Source organism: Vicugna pacos, chromosome 5, assembly GCF_048564905.1.
Source record: "Vicugna pacos chromosome 5, VicPac4, whole genome shotgun sequence".
Lineage (NCBI taxonomy): Eukaryota > Metazoa > Chordata > Mammalia > Artiodactyla > Camelidae > Vicugna > Vicugna pacos.
Window position 1 is genome coordinate 47653618 of NC_132991.1, and position 13426 is coordinate 47667043.

Consider the following 13426-nt stretch of genomic DNA (forward strand, 5'->3'; position numbering starts at 1 on the left):
ATACTTCCTTCCATGTTCCCAATTTCTCAACTGATCGAGAGAATTTCATGAGAAATGCCAGAAAGGAATCACCATATAGAAATACCTGTATTATTCTGGAAAAAGCACAGCATTTTCATGAAGCCACTTAGGTCATTTTGACTCATGTTTTGATGGATTTTGACTTAAGATCACAAAATATGTGACTGGCAGAATGTACACAACGAAACTTGGGAAGGTTTTTTAGGTAACTAAAGATTAATTCCTGGCTTTATTTTAATAAGTAAGTTACATTACTTACACTAAGTTCTTAGATTTAAAACATTGTTATTACTCATTTTCCCTTTCTAAGTAATTTAACTTTTTAATCAGTTGATGATTCATATTTATTGTTACAAATTACTTTCACACATTACAAATTACATTACAAATCTATCCAGATTAAAGAGATGCAACCTTGAGGAAACCACCTTTAATAAAACGTCAAGTAGTAAATACAATTTATATTAATTTTTTTAGTGAAAGAGAAGGGTTAGGAGTTGGCTAATTTTAAACCAAGTTTTTTTTTCTGCCAGCATTTTTAATATAAATGTGGAGTTAAACACCAAAGAATATCAGTTCTGATTACATTTTGCTTTTGCTCCAAAGTAATGTCCCTTCTTTTTCCTCTCATTACCAGCACAATCATTAGCAAGCATCGCTCCTTATAAATTCACTCTTAATACTTATTGTTCTAAACAAAGTGTAAAACTACTCAAACAAAGCAGGTCTGTTAAGGACTTGAGCAATAAAGGCCAGGGACCAGCTCCCAGCAGCAACAGTTCTTTAACTAACGATCAAGTCAAAGCAAACTGTGTTCCCTAATTAATAAAATGAGTTAGGGCCGCCAACTTATTTTTCTTTAATCATACTGCAAGAGAAATGTCATATTGAACTATTCTGTAATATTTTTGCCTCACGAACCATTTAGATACACAAAACTATTGAACCTTGAACTGAATTTTCCAACTGTCAGACCTAGACGGAGCATCTTTTATGTTGTGATTCCATCAAGGGCTATTAAAGAATAGCGTGGTTTGCCCTTTCACAGAATTTTCCAAGTCTGCTCTGTTACTCTACTGAGAGTTTTTCCCCAATCATGTGTTCTCCAAGATTCTGTCTCCTGGTCATATGATGCCACTAACATTGATTCAGCTTCTCATCACTTAGAATTTTTTCTCCTTTTTTTTTTCCTTTTTCTCTTTTCTTTTGTCTCCCCTCTTTGTCTTTCTACTTTAATCAACATTTCTCCCTTTTGGTACAAGTAGGGCTTGGCTCTGATCAACACTACCAGCACTTCTTTTTATTGCATTGGCAAACCAATCATATCACAACTTTCATATCATTGAGAACCATCAATATTTCCTCATTTTGAATTTCTGGCTGTTCCATAATTTACAGAATGCCAGAAATATAGTAAGATACAATGGGAATATTTCTGTTTCAATTTAGAACCATCAAAAATGGCAATGCAATTTGGTAAATACCTCACAGAACACTGAAGAGGCATCAAACAAAATGGATAATTTCAAAATTAAAGTTCATTTATTCAGGTACTTAACTCCCTCAAGACTAGTGTCTTGTCTTACCAATTCACGTAATTTTTAACATTAATCTTAACATTCATAACTTTTATTAGTTTCATACTTGTTACGTATTACATGTTAGATTAAAATATACTGAATTGATTTTGCATCCGATTAAATTTAATTAAATAAGTTTCCATGTAACATGATACTGCTATCAATTATCATTTTTATATCTCAAAAATATATGAAAAAAGTATCAGTAAATTCAAGCCAAACACCAAGTTCAATTCACTTATTAAAAACTATTACATACCAACCTCTAAATATCTAGAGTCCTTCCTCTCTTACTCTTGGCCCTCCTCTTTCCAGTACATCTGAAGGATGCATTTAATGGCTCCACAATACATGCCCATGTGAGCAGAATTACTGATAGAAAATGGGAAAAAACAAAGAAAAAATATTCTCTCTTCCTCTCTCTCCACCCCCTCTTTTTCAGCCAGGGCTGTTTTTGTTTTTGTTTTTCATGTTAAATTTGTCTTTTACAACCTATCTTCCTGATTCCCTCTCTCATAGCCTTATCGTGTCAAGAAAATCTGAGAACTGACATATGTTTGGCCCTTTTGGGGCTCTATTAATCAATCTAGATATCTACCTTTTTACCCCTCTACCTCATTTATTAGTCCCCCAATATGATTCATTTACTTACTTCTCAGCTTCCAACTGACATGCACTCTCAGAATCTCAAAAGTCCATCTAACTACTTTTTCCTGTCAATCATTATTACCTAGCAAAAATATTCATAATTTAACTTCACCATTAAATTGCTATCTAAAAGCATACTTGTTCTTTGGAGAGTCATTACTTACAACATTTAAATATTAATTATTCAGTTCTTAATTTATTAGTTTTATATAAATTAACTTTAAATAAAAGTTAACTTACTATTTTTTTCTTCTGTGATTTTAAATCATCCAATGCTTCATCTAGAAAACAAGATTTAAATGAAAACTAAATCAGATATTAAGATACTTAGATACAAGAAAAAAAAAATCATGCCAAATGATATACATTAAGCAACTGCAAGAAAACTTTCTCATTTTAGGATTTCTCACTGACTTGTACAGACAAAAAATATCTCAATCTTTATCCATATAAATTTCATATATTTCCCTATATTATATTTTATAAGCTCAGTAGGGGGAAAACGGCTTTACATAGAATAAAACACCGTTCCAAATTTAAAAAAAAAAAATATATATATATACACATACACTTAAAATGTTTTCATAAACATTACTTTTTATTATTTCTCCTCCCTGTCAGCATCCCACCCACATTACTTTACAAAATTAAAACCAAATATCTTTTTATACATTGGTAATAAAAATGTTCTCTCTTTGTTTATAAGGAAAGAAGTACATATTTTATTAAGTTATTCAACCTTCAAGATATTGAGCACTAATAAAAAAATCTTTGAAAATCTGTCGTATTATACCTAAGAAGGGACTTGGAAAGGAAAAGAATACTAATTACTTTTCAAAATTAAAATTTCCAAGATTTGACTGCTTAGTTAGGTTGCATTGGTGGAACATGAAGAATCACTTCAAAGGATATCATTTATGAATGTCAATATCTGCTTTACAAATTTATTTTAGGTTTCTAGTTATCTCTAGAAATAATTAACTGGTATAAATAGAAATACTATTCTGGCTGGAAAGAAGAAAGACTTACAACTTAATTTAAACCTTTTACCAAATAGAATTTAAATAACTGTTCTTAATGTTTAATTAAATTTACAAATAAAACTGTTATCTCATCACTGAAGTTCTGGAGTAGCAAACATCTGAACATCCAATTCAAAACATTATTTACGTAAAAATCCAAAGAAATACAAGCTTATAAAAAGATGATTTTACTATACTTTTTTCCAAAAGGTATCAAGTAGTCTTTAATGTACTAGCAGACTTATTAAAGGGGGAAAAATCTGCTGACATCTTTAAAGAGAATAGTCATCTTGAGTTGGATAAGATCAAGCTAAATATCTATGGCAAACTATTTTAATGCAGAGATCAGCAAACTTTTTCTGTAAAGAGCCAGACAGTAAATATTTTAAGCTTTATAGGCCAAAAGGCAAAACTGAGTCAGTACTTTCAAAGCAAAAGAGTAAACAAATTTCCACAAAACTTTTATTGACCAAATTCAAATATAATAATAATTGAGTTCAATTTTTGTAACATAGGTCTGGCAATGAAAAGAATGGAATTATTTTCTTTTGGGTGGGGGATAACACTTCACTTGATTGAGATTCACAGTTAGTGTTTCCTATCAACAAAACTGACTGCAAATGTTAATCTGTTTATCTCTAATGAGATTTCATAACTTTATTTTTGAAAATTTTTTTCACACAGATAAGTGCTGCTAAATATTGAAATCAATCCACAAGCACATATTTTAATTAAGCTTATTCATTTTACAAAAAGCATTTAGAAAATTCTTTAGACTCTTTTCTTGATATCTGCCTTTTATCATGTCACTGCAAATTAATCATTTCCAGTTTAACGGATGTTGAAACCTGGAAATTTCCTGCATATTTACATGGGGTCTGAAAAACACTACTGGAAATGTAGTTTGAGCACAGATAATGCACTTGCTACAAATGTGTGTCTAATGGAGATCTTGCTTCTTAATTTTTCATAGCACTTCTTGAAAAATTACTTTTTGTCATTACAATATTATTTTTTTCTAAATCACTTTACAACAGTATAGATTTCACATATAAGGACTGTTTTGTCTTGTAATCTTAGATTAAATTCATTAAGAACTATTATCAAGTCTGCAGCAAAAGCTAATTTCTAAAACCAGTTCAATTCATAGTGACTGAAGGTGGTTCTTGTCACTCAGAAACATTTCAATCTGGGCTCTGAACTCAAAATATCACAATAAAACTTTACTACTACTAATCCATCCAACTGCCATGCAGGTCAAGATTTTACGCTTCTATTTCTGATAAAAGTTGGCATAACTGATGATGATAAAGTCCATAAAAGCAAATGAACTTCCCCACTGAAACTGCTAGTTCAATAACACATGATAGGTTCAAGTATGCTCTGCAAGTATCTCTTGTTGAATAACATAGTGGATAATAACACTTACAGTTTCATGGGCTTTGAATTAATCCAAGTAAGCCTTTTTCTGTTTCACACATACTCTTACCACATAGTTGTAAATACATCTTAGCAGATTCCACTTCAGGTTGTACTGAATTAGTGTTTTCTCAACTTCTTTGAAAATATTCTCTCCCAGAATGTTCTACACAGACTGTTTCTAAAAGCTAATTCTTTAGTCACATCAAGTTCAGTATTGACACCTCAAAAAACTACAATTGAGTGATATCAATAACATGTCAACTCAACAAAAGCCAGTGACAATCACTTGAAATCATTTGTCTTGTTTTTAAATTAACTATATTGCTTCCAATGTTCTTAACTCTTCAACAATTGTTCTTGCCAAAAAGGCTAATGGCCAAGCAATGTTTTCTCTAAACATGTTCCTTCAGCTGCTGTCATTACACAATTAACTCACCATTGATAAATGTATTTCTTTGCTTCACAAATAAGCCACTCAGATAGTTAACTTTGCTTGAAGCTCCATTTTCACTTTTTATTTTTATGGAGAAATTCTGCTATGATGAGATATTCCATTTTAAATGTTCTAATTTTTCTGACCATACCTTTTCTGTGTGTTGGGGATATCATGATGAGAACTTAGCATAGTAATGCCAATGTATATTTGAATTCTTCTAGTACATTTATAATGTCATTGCACAATAAGCCCAATGCTTCATGATTTGGTAATAAAATAGTCCACACTCCACTGCGCTCTAAAAGTGCAACATTCGAAGTCCAATTTTCCCTTCTTGTTTTCACATGATAAGCATGTACTGGTAATAGTAAATAAAACTGTCACAATATAGCAATATACAAGGCACCTGAAATGCTGTCAATTTATAACTGTGTCACTATGATTTGTTGTGCATCCTGCAAAAGTCTGAAGTGTTGAGAATACCATACAGCCTGTCACAACTACTCAATTGTACCATTATAGAATGAAAACAGCTATAGACAACATGTAAATGAATGGGCATGTCTGTGTTTCAATAAAACAGAAATTTGAACTTCATAAAATTTAACATGTCACAAAATATTATTCTTTTGAAATTTTTCAATGTTAAAAGTGTAAAAACCATTCTTAGATCATAAGCTATATAAGGTGGTGGGCAGGACTTGGCTCACAGACTGGAATTTGCCAACCCTTACCTTACTGTATATTAGGCCCAACTTGTAAGACAAAGTAAATACAACTAACAGAGAACAAAAAGCAAGGACATAACCAATAGCTTCAGGCTTAAAAAAAAAAATACATATATAGACACATACATATATGGTACCTAACTTTATATGCTAAAAAAAGTGTAAGACTGCAAGACAATGTCTAATGAAGTCTATTTTATGTACATGCAATAGCTATTCAAATGAATTTGTAAAAATTTTTTTAAAATGAAAGGATCCATGAAATAAATTTTTAAAGCAAAAAGCTCCTTTATAAATAACAAAGTCCCACTGTATAGCACATGGAACTATATTCAATATATTGTAATAGCCTATAATGAAAATTGAATATATATATATGTATGTATAAGTGAATCCTATGCTGTACACGAGAAATTAATATATTGTAAACCAACTATACTCCAATTTAAAAAAACCCTTTATGTAATAAATAAGTCCTGATGTGCCTACTTGTAAGTTAAACTACTCACACATTTTCCTTAGAGAAGTGTTTCCAAGGGCTCTTTTAAAATAGTTTCTTATATTTTTTACTATTTTGTTAGTTCCATGAAGTCAGAGGGCATATTTGTTTTAAACTGTCTTCCCAGCATCTACTATATTACTAAATATCACTGGAAACAATACAATAATTTCAATTTCCCTAATCTGATTAAAAGTATCAATAGTTTCTAGAACCACAGCAAACATACTTAAAGGTAAAAATTAAAAGGTTTTCCAACAAAATCTCCTGATTCCCACTTCAATTCAGTATTATACTAAGTCCTAACCCATTAAGTAAGGCAAGAAAAATGTAAAAGGCAAGAAAAATAAAAAAAGAATAGGAATTGGAAAAGAAAATTCAGTAGTATCAGCCCACATGTGTTTACCACTTTGCAACTTTCATACATTTTCACATATAATTTCATTTAATATTCATAACGGTCCTGCCAAAACAAATATTTCTGTATTCATTCTATTAACTAGGAAACTGAGGTTCAGAGAACTTAAACTTATTTGCAGGACAAAAAGATGGCCAGTGTGGCTGGGGCAAAGGTGAAAAAAGGAGAGTAGAAAGAGCTGAAGTTAGAGGAAAAGGCATAAGCCAGAAAGTTGGGTAAGAATTCAGATTTTATTCTGGTTGCAATGGGAAGCCACAAGAGGAATTTAAGTAGAAGAGATATAAGTTGATTTATACCTTAGAAATAGACTTATTCGGAAGCCATTGCAGTAGTGTTAGCAAGAGATGATGAAGACCTGAATTAGAATTGTAGTAGTAGTACGGGAAATTAGAAGTGGTTATATTCAAAATAATTTTGGAGGTAAAGATGTGAGAAATTTTAAGGAGAGAGAGAAATGCATTGTAGGTTAAAGGGAATATGGAGAAAAGAATAGGATTTTTCACCCAGAAGACTGTACTGAGGCAGGATTATATGCCAGTAGGAACAATCCAATGCAAAAAGATAATGCAAAAGAGATGCAGGTAGGGATATCTACAAAAGCAAAGTTCTTAAGATAGCCAGAGCATCTAGAATCCAGTGCATAAATGGAAGGCTTAGCCATATGTGGGATCAATGTCAGTCTTCCAAATTACCATGAGAGATGACAATACACTGACTAACAGATGGAGTCAACTTTATGTAACTGGTGGTGGAGGAAGCTCTCACCTGTTTATATTTATTTTCTTCATAAACTGAGACTAACAGGTAAGAGTGGCCAGGTAGATTTTGTGAAGTTTTGTTTATTTGTGGCTTCTGAATTTTCATCTGGTTGGTTGGTTTTACTTTGACTTGGTTTTGGTATGGTGGTGGGTATTCGTGATTTGAGGAAAAATACAATGTCAAACAATGCTCTCAAAGAGAAAAAAGTGATTTTACTAAGGAACTATAAAATAGTGTTGTGTAGCAGTGTTGTGTGTACATTTTATTAATATTTTACAATTTTAAGAATTCTTTTTAGGTATAATAATGTACTACTGTGTTTATATTTTCACTATATTTTACTCTATACGTTTTCTATAAAGATAATTTAATAAATATAATTTCTCTTCATTTAAAGAAATCGTTTTGTGTAAAAAAAAATTCTAAACAGGCATGACAGAAATAACATAAATGAAAAATAGAAGCAATTCGATCATTCATAATCCTTCTTATGCTTTACAGTAAACAACTCTTCAATATTTACCATATTGTCATTTCAATATACCATTTCACAACCTTTCATTTCAATTACAAACCAATGTATCATAAGACAGGTTTTTTTAAATGTATCTATAAAAATTTAGAAATTAAACTTACTATTTCTTTCTGTTCTCTTGGAAAAGAAGAAAATAAGCACTGTTCTTATGCTCCAGATGCTACAGAGGAAGCAAAATTCAGAAACAAAAACCATAATTAGGATGCATGAATTAGAAGCCATATAAATGAAAATACACATTTCCAATTAGAGTTAGGTATACTGTTTCCCTTTATTTTTTGAAAATGAAAAGCACTCCTTTCTTTCAGAAGCCACCAGAAATACACTTGTGCTTTCAAAGGAGTTCTCAATCTAAACTCCACAGACCTCCTGAGGGTCCCCCTAAATTGCAAAATTGCTTTTGTGTATGAAAGTGCATTTCTCTGGAGAGACCACTGCCTTTATCATTCTCAAAGGGGATCTATGAATCCCTCAAAAGATTAAGAACAGATTATAAAATTCCTTCTTACTAGGTAAGCGTCAACTCCAAAAAATTTATCTATTCTTATGTGTTAGGGAAAAACATGTTTTACAAATCAAGAGCATTATACAAATGTAAGCTGCTACTCCTTCCCAGTTATTTAACATTAGAGGGATCTTTTCTACTAAACAGAATAAGCTATCTGGAAAAAAATAAAACCTTACTCTTAAAGAAATAAAAGAATGATCCAAAACAAAAACTTATCCAGACCATCTCTTAAATTCAATGTAAATAAACCAAAATTCCTTTCTCCATAGAACACGGCAGAATAAGTATACAAACATTATCATTTTATAAAAGAAATACATTGTATCTAAATATAAATTCAGATAATAAGTATGAAATTAGTTTTTCACTCTGAAATATATCATTGCTATTCTTAGGAGTCAGCCTGCAAGGTTATCACCAGTGAACCCTGTCTCCTGGTATTCACAAATTTGTATAGTCCTGTCTCACCAGTGTTGGTCAGCGTGACCAACGGCATATGGCAGAAGTGACAGTATATTACTTCAAAATTAGATTATAAAAGACTGAAGCTTCCATCTCAGGCTTCCTCTTCCTCTTGTTATCTTTCTCTCTCTTGGATTACTTGCTGTGAGAGAAGCCAACTGGTATGACATGAGGACATTCAGAAAACTCTACAGAAAAGCCCATTTGGAGAGAAAGAGGTCTCTGGCAAACAGCCAGTGAGGAGCTGAGGCCTGCAAACGACTACATGTGTGAGCTTATTAGAAGTAAATTCTCCAGCATTAGTTAAGACTTGAGATGATGGTAGCCCCAGCCAATAGCTTAACTACAATTTATATATGAAAAAAGACCCTGAGCCAGAACCATCCAACTAAGCTGCTTCCACATTCCTGCCCCTTAAGAATTGTGAGAGATAATAAACATTTCTTGTTTTTAAGCTACAAAGTTCTGGGGCAATTTGTTACACAGCAATAGATAACTCATACATTGTTTTTTATATTGTGATGATTTACTATTATAATATGAAAACATGAAAATAACCAGCACCAGATTCCTACATGGTACATGGACAACCACCTAAGCACTAGAAGAGAAAAAAAAAAAAGATACTGAGCATTGTCCTTATCAAGGGAAAGGAGGTAAGAAAAAGGTTAAGGACACTGCTCATAACCCTCAAAGACCCTACAGCAGTAGGAAAGTCCCGTAATATTTCCCCACTGCAAACTCCCTGAAACAGTGGCAAGCAGAGAGAGATGATTTAGGAAAAAAGTATAGGGAAAGAGAACTGAGGACACAAGAGAAGAAACTGCAGAGATGATGACTAAAATTCTGGAGGAAATCAGTAAATTTTCTTAAATGGCAGACACTTTTTTTAAAGCACATATAATTGTCAAAGCATAAAAACTACAAGAATGGAAATACACTTCCTTGCTTTAAAATAAAACTCACTAATCCCCCTTTGTGGACAACAAATTCTTATTCTGGTTTTTATCAGAACTACTGGTGGAGAAAATGAGCTATCAAATAATACACATTTCCAAGTGTCGAGTCTTCAAGACTTTAAAAGGTAGAACAACAGAGTAAGTTATTAAGGCTAAATTAAATGAAATTCTTTTAAATAAAGAATTCCTTAAAATAAGATTTAGGGAAGAATTAAAGTATTTCAGGAATATATATTTTAGTTATCCCAACAAAGGTTTTGCTATCATCAAAATTTAACAACATATTTGTGACAATATTAAAGATATTATTATTGACTTTTACTTTAACAATGGTGGCATAATCTCCATTATCCCTTTCTCTTCTTAGAAATCATTCAAACAGCAAGAAGACAAAGACAAAAAGAGAAATTCTTTTTCTGATAAAATTAAGATAAGCTAAAACCCAACCCTCAAAATATGTGGAAGGTCTCCCAAAATCAATGGAGATGATGCAGGCACTCAAAATAGTAAAAGCAGGGAAGGAAAACTGCTTATCTCACTAAAAGGCAGGAAGATAAAACTTCCCAAAATGTAAAATCTAAAACCCATGTTTATTACAATGAGAATAAGATACATATGCTACTGGCAGAAACTCCTCAGTTTGATTCCAACAATGAAACAGAAAAGGCAGGAATTAAAAAGAAATCACTCAGAAATGCCCTATTTACAAAGAATATTCTGTTTCTGTGGCAGCAGTGAAGAAAAGAAGTTTCGTATTATGAAAAAATATAGAGTTCTCTAACCCTACTACCTGGAAAAAGATAAAAGCTGAACAAACTAACACACTAAATCCTGGGTCATAAGGAAAATTCTAGATAGTCTGAAATCTAGGAAGGCATGCTTCTATACTCTCACATAAACCTCTTACAAATAACTGGGCCAAAGTAAACATACCACATAACTAAAGATTTTCTTTTTAAGTTATAAAAACCAAAAGCAAAATACAGAATTTGTTCCAAAACCTAGACCAACATGTTTTATCTCAAAAATGTAAATGAGCTAAACTCACCAGAGCAAAAGAAATAGACTTTCAGACAGGATCATAAAAAAACCCCAACCCTACAAAATAAACTGACATCGAAAACTGTTTTTGAAGGTTGAAAAAACAACAATGGGGAAAAAAATACTAGGCAAATATAAATAAAATAAGAGTTGTGATCTTAATATGCCACAAGATTGAATGCAAAACCCCCTCCCCTCTGCAAAAAACTTTAAACTAGAAAAAGGTCATTTTATAGCATTTAAGATGATGCAGTTTCTTTCAGGTAAACAAAAATACATTCTAAGAACTCTGCATCAGCCTGTTCAGGTTGGAAAAAAAAGGACGCAGTTTCTTTCCAATAAATGATAAAATGGTGCTGAAGCAACTGGGCATCCACAGGCAGGGAGGCAGGGAGGCAAGGAGGAAGGAAGGAAGGAAGGAAGAATCTCAATGTGAACCTCATATTTACATTAAAAATTAGCTCAAAATGGATTATGAACTTGAATGTTAGAAGGAAAAAGCATAGACAAAAACAAACGAGAAAATCTTCAGGACCTATATCTACAGAGGGGTTCTTGACAACAAAAGCACAATACACAAAAGGAAATTTTTAAAATACTAAATTTGGCTCTGCAAAAAAACCCTATTAAGAGGATACAAGGACAAACTACAGACTGGGAAAAAATCTTTGCAAAACATATATCCACCAAAGAACCTGTCTCTATGTATATGAGGAACTCTCAAAACTCAACAGCAAAAAGACTAACAATCCAATTGGAAAATTAGAAAGCAGACATGAACAGACATTTCACTCAAGAGAAGATACACACAGCAAATAAACACATAAAAAGATGTCCAACCTTATTAGCCATCAGGGAAATATAAATTAAAACCACAATGAGCTATCACTAGACACCTATCAGAATGGTCAAATTAGAAAATAGTGTAATACCAAATGCTGGTAAGGATGCAGAGAAACTAGATCACTCAAACATTACTGGTGGAAATGTAAAATGGTACCCCTACTCTGAAAAAAAGTTTAGCAGTTTCTTGTTAAAATAAATATATATTTAAATGTGCCTCAGAGATTACACTCATGGGCATATACCCTAGAGAAACAAAAACTTATGTTCAGGAAAAAACTGTTCACAAATGTTCATGGCAGCCTTATTTGTTAAAGCCAAAAACTGAAAATCATCCAAATGACCTTCAACAGGGGTATGGCTAAGCAAGCTGTGCTACATTAATGCCATGGAATACTATTCAGCAAAAAAAAGTAACTAATGATACACTTCAGAACTTAGATGGATCTCAAGAATATGCTCAGTTAAAAAAGCCAATTTCAAAAGACTGCATACTATGTGATCCCATTTTACAACATTTTTGAAATAAAATTATAGAGATGGAAAACAGATTAGTGGGTGGTAGGGGTTAGGAATGAGGCAGGCAGAAGAGAGCTGGTATGATTACAAAGGGGTGGCAAAAAGAAACTCTGTGAACAGTTCTGGATCTGAATTGCAGGGAAGTTACATGAAGCTATACATATGATAAAAATGCATAGAAATACAAAATACATACACACAAGTGAGTGTATGTTAAACTAGGAAAATCTGAATAGGCTCTGTGAATTAAACCAATGTCAATTTCCTGCTGTGATATTTAACTACAGTCATGTAAGATGTTACATTGGGGAAGGCTAGGTGAAGGGTACACAGGACCTGCCCGTTTTTTCCAGGACATTTGTTTTTTCCAATTTCCTGTGAATCTATAATTTTTTCAAAATAAAAAGTATTTTTTAAAGGATGTGCTTACAATGAGGATATAACAGCTAGGAATACCTATTCATCAAATAGAAAAGTATCAACATTCATAAAGCAAAACTAAATGAAATACAATAAATACATTGTCATTAGGATACAGAAGATCTATATAGCATAGTAAGGTAGTTTTCATATTAAACTCTGTGGACCGGGGAGGGGGGGAATCTTCAAGTGTTCATGAAATGCTGCAATTGACCAAATAGTATGTCACCCCCAAAAAAAGTCTCAATAAATTCAAAGTGGATATATTATTAAACAATATTTTCTGAAAGCAATACAATGAAAGTAGAAATGGTAATTAAGCCAAAAAACCAAATATAACAAATACACATTTGCCACCTGGAAATAACTCTGAAATTACAAAAACTAAAAAAAGAAAAAAACATTGAATGATACAACCAAAGTAAATCAACTACATATCAAGACCTATGGGAAGAAACTAAAGTGGTCAGAAAATACCATGGCCTCAAATACATGTGCAGTGTATTGTGTAAAGAAATAAGAATGAAAATAAATATGTTAAAGCATCCATTTTGAATTACTAGAATAAAATAAGCCTAAGGAAAAGAAAAAGAATTAATAAAGAAG

The 13426-nt window shown here is 32.1% G+C and overlaps 1 protein-coding gene across 13 annotated transcripts in view; it reads right to left on the reverse strand.

Annotated features, from left to right (window-relative positions):
* LNPK (lunapark, ER junction formation factor) overlaps positions 1 to 13426 on the reverse strand; it is a 66682-nt gene that overhangs the window by 38069 nt on the left and 15187 nt on the right. For 12 of the 13 annotated variants that reach the window (XR_004190020.2, XR_004190021.2, XM_072961197.1 and 9 more), the window contains 2 exons: positions 8170 to 8228; positions 2490 to 2530 (listed from right to left, as the gene is read on the reverse strand). Coding sequence is in view for 10 of the 13 variants with exons in the window: in XM_072961197.1 (XP_072817298.1) it covers positions 2490 to 2530; positions 8170 to 8228 (100 nt within the window). In the remaining 3 variants the exon portion in view is untranslated. Of the gene's footprint in view, positions 1 to 1864; positions 1974 to 2489; positions 2531 to 8169; positions 8229 to 13426 lie in introns of those variants that run through there. The other variant, XM_072961199.1, reaches the window with a different exon arrangement.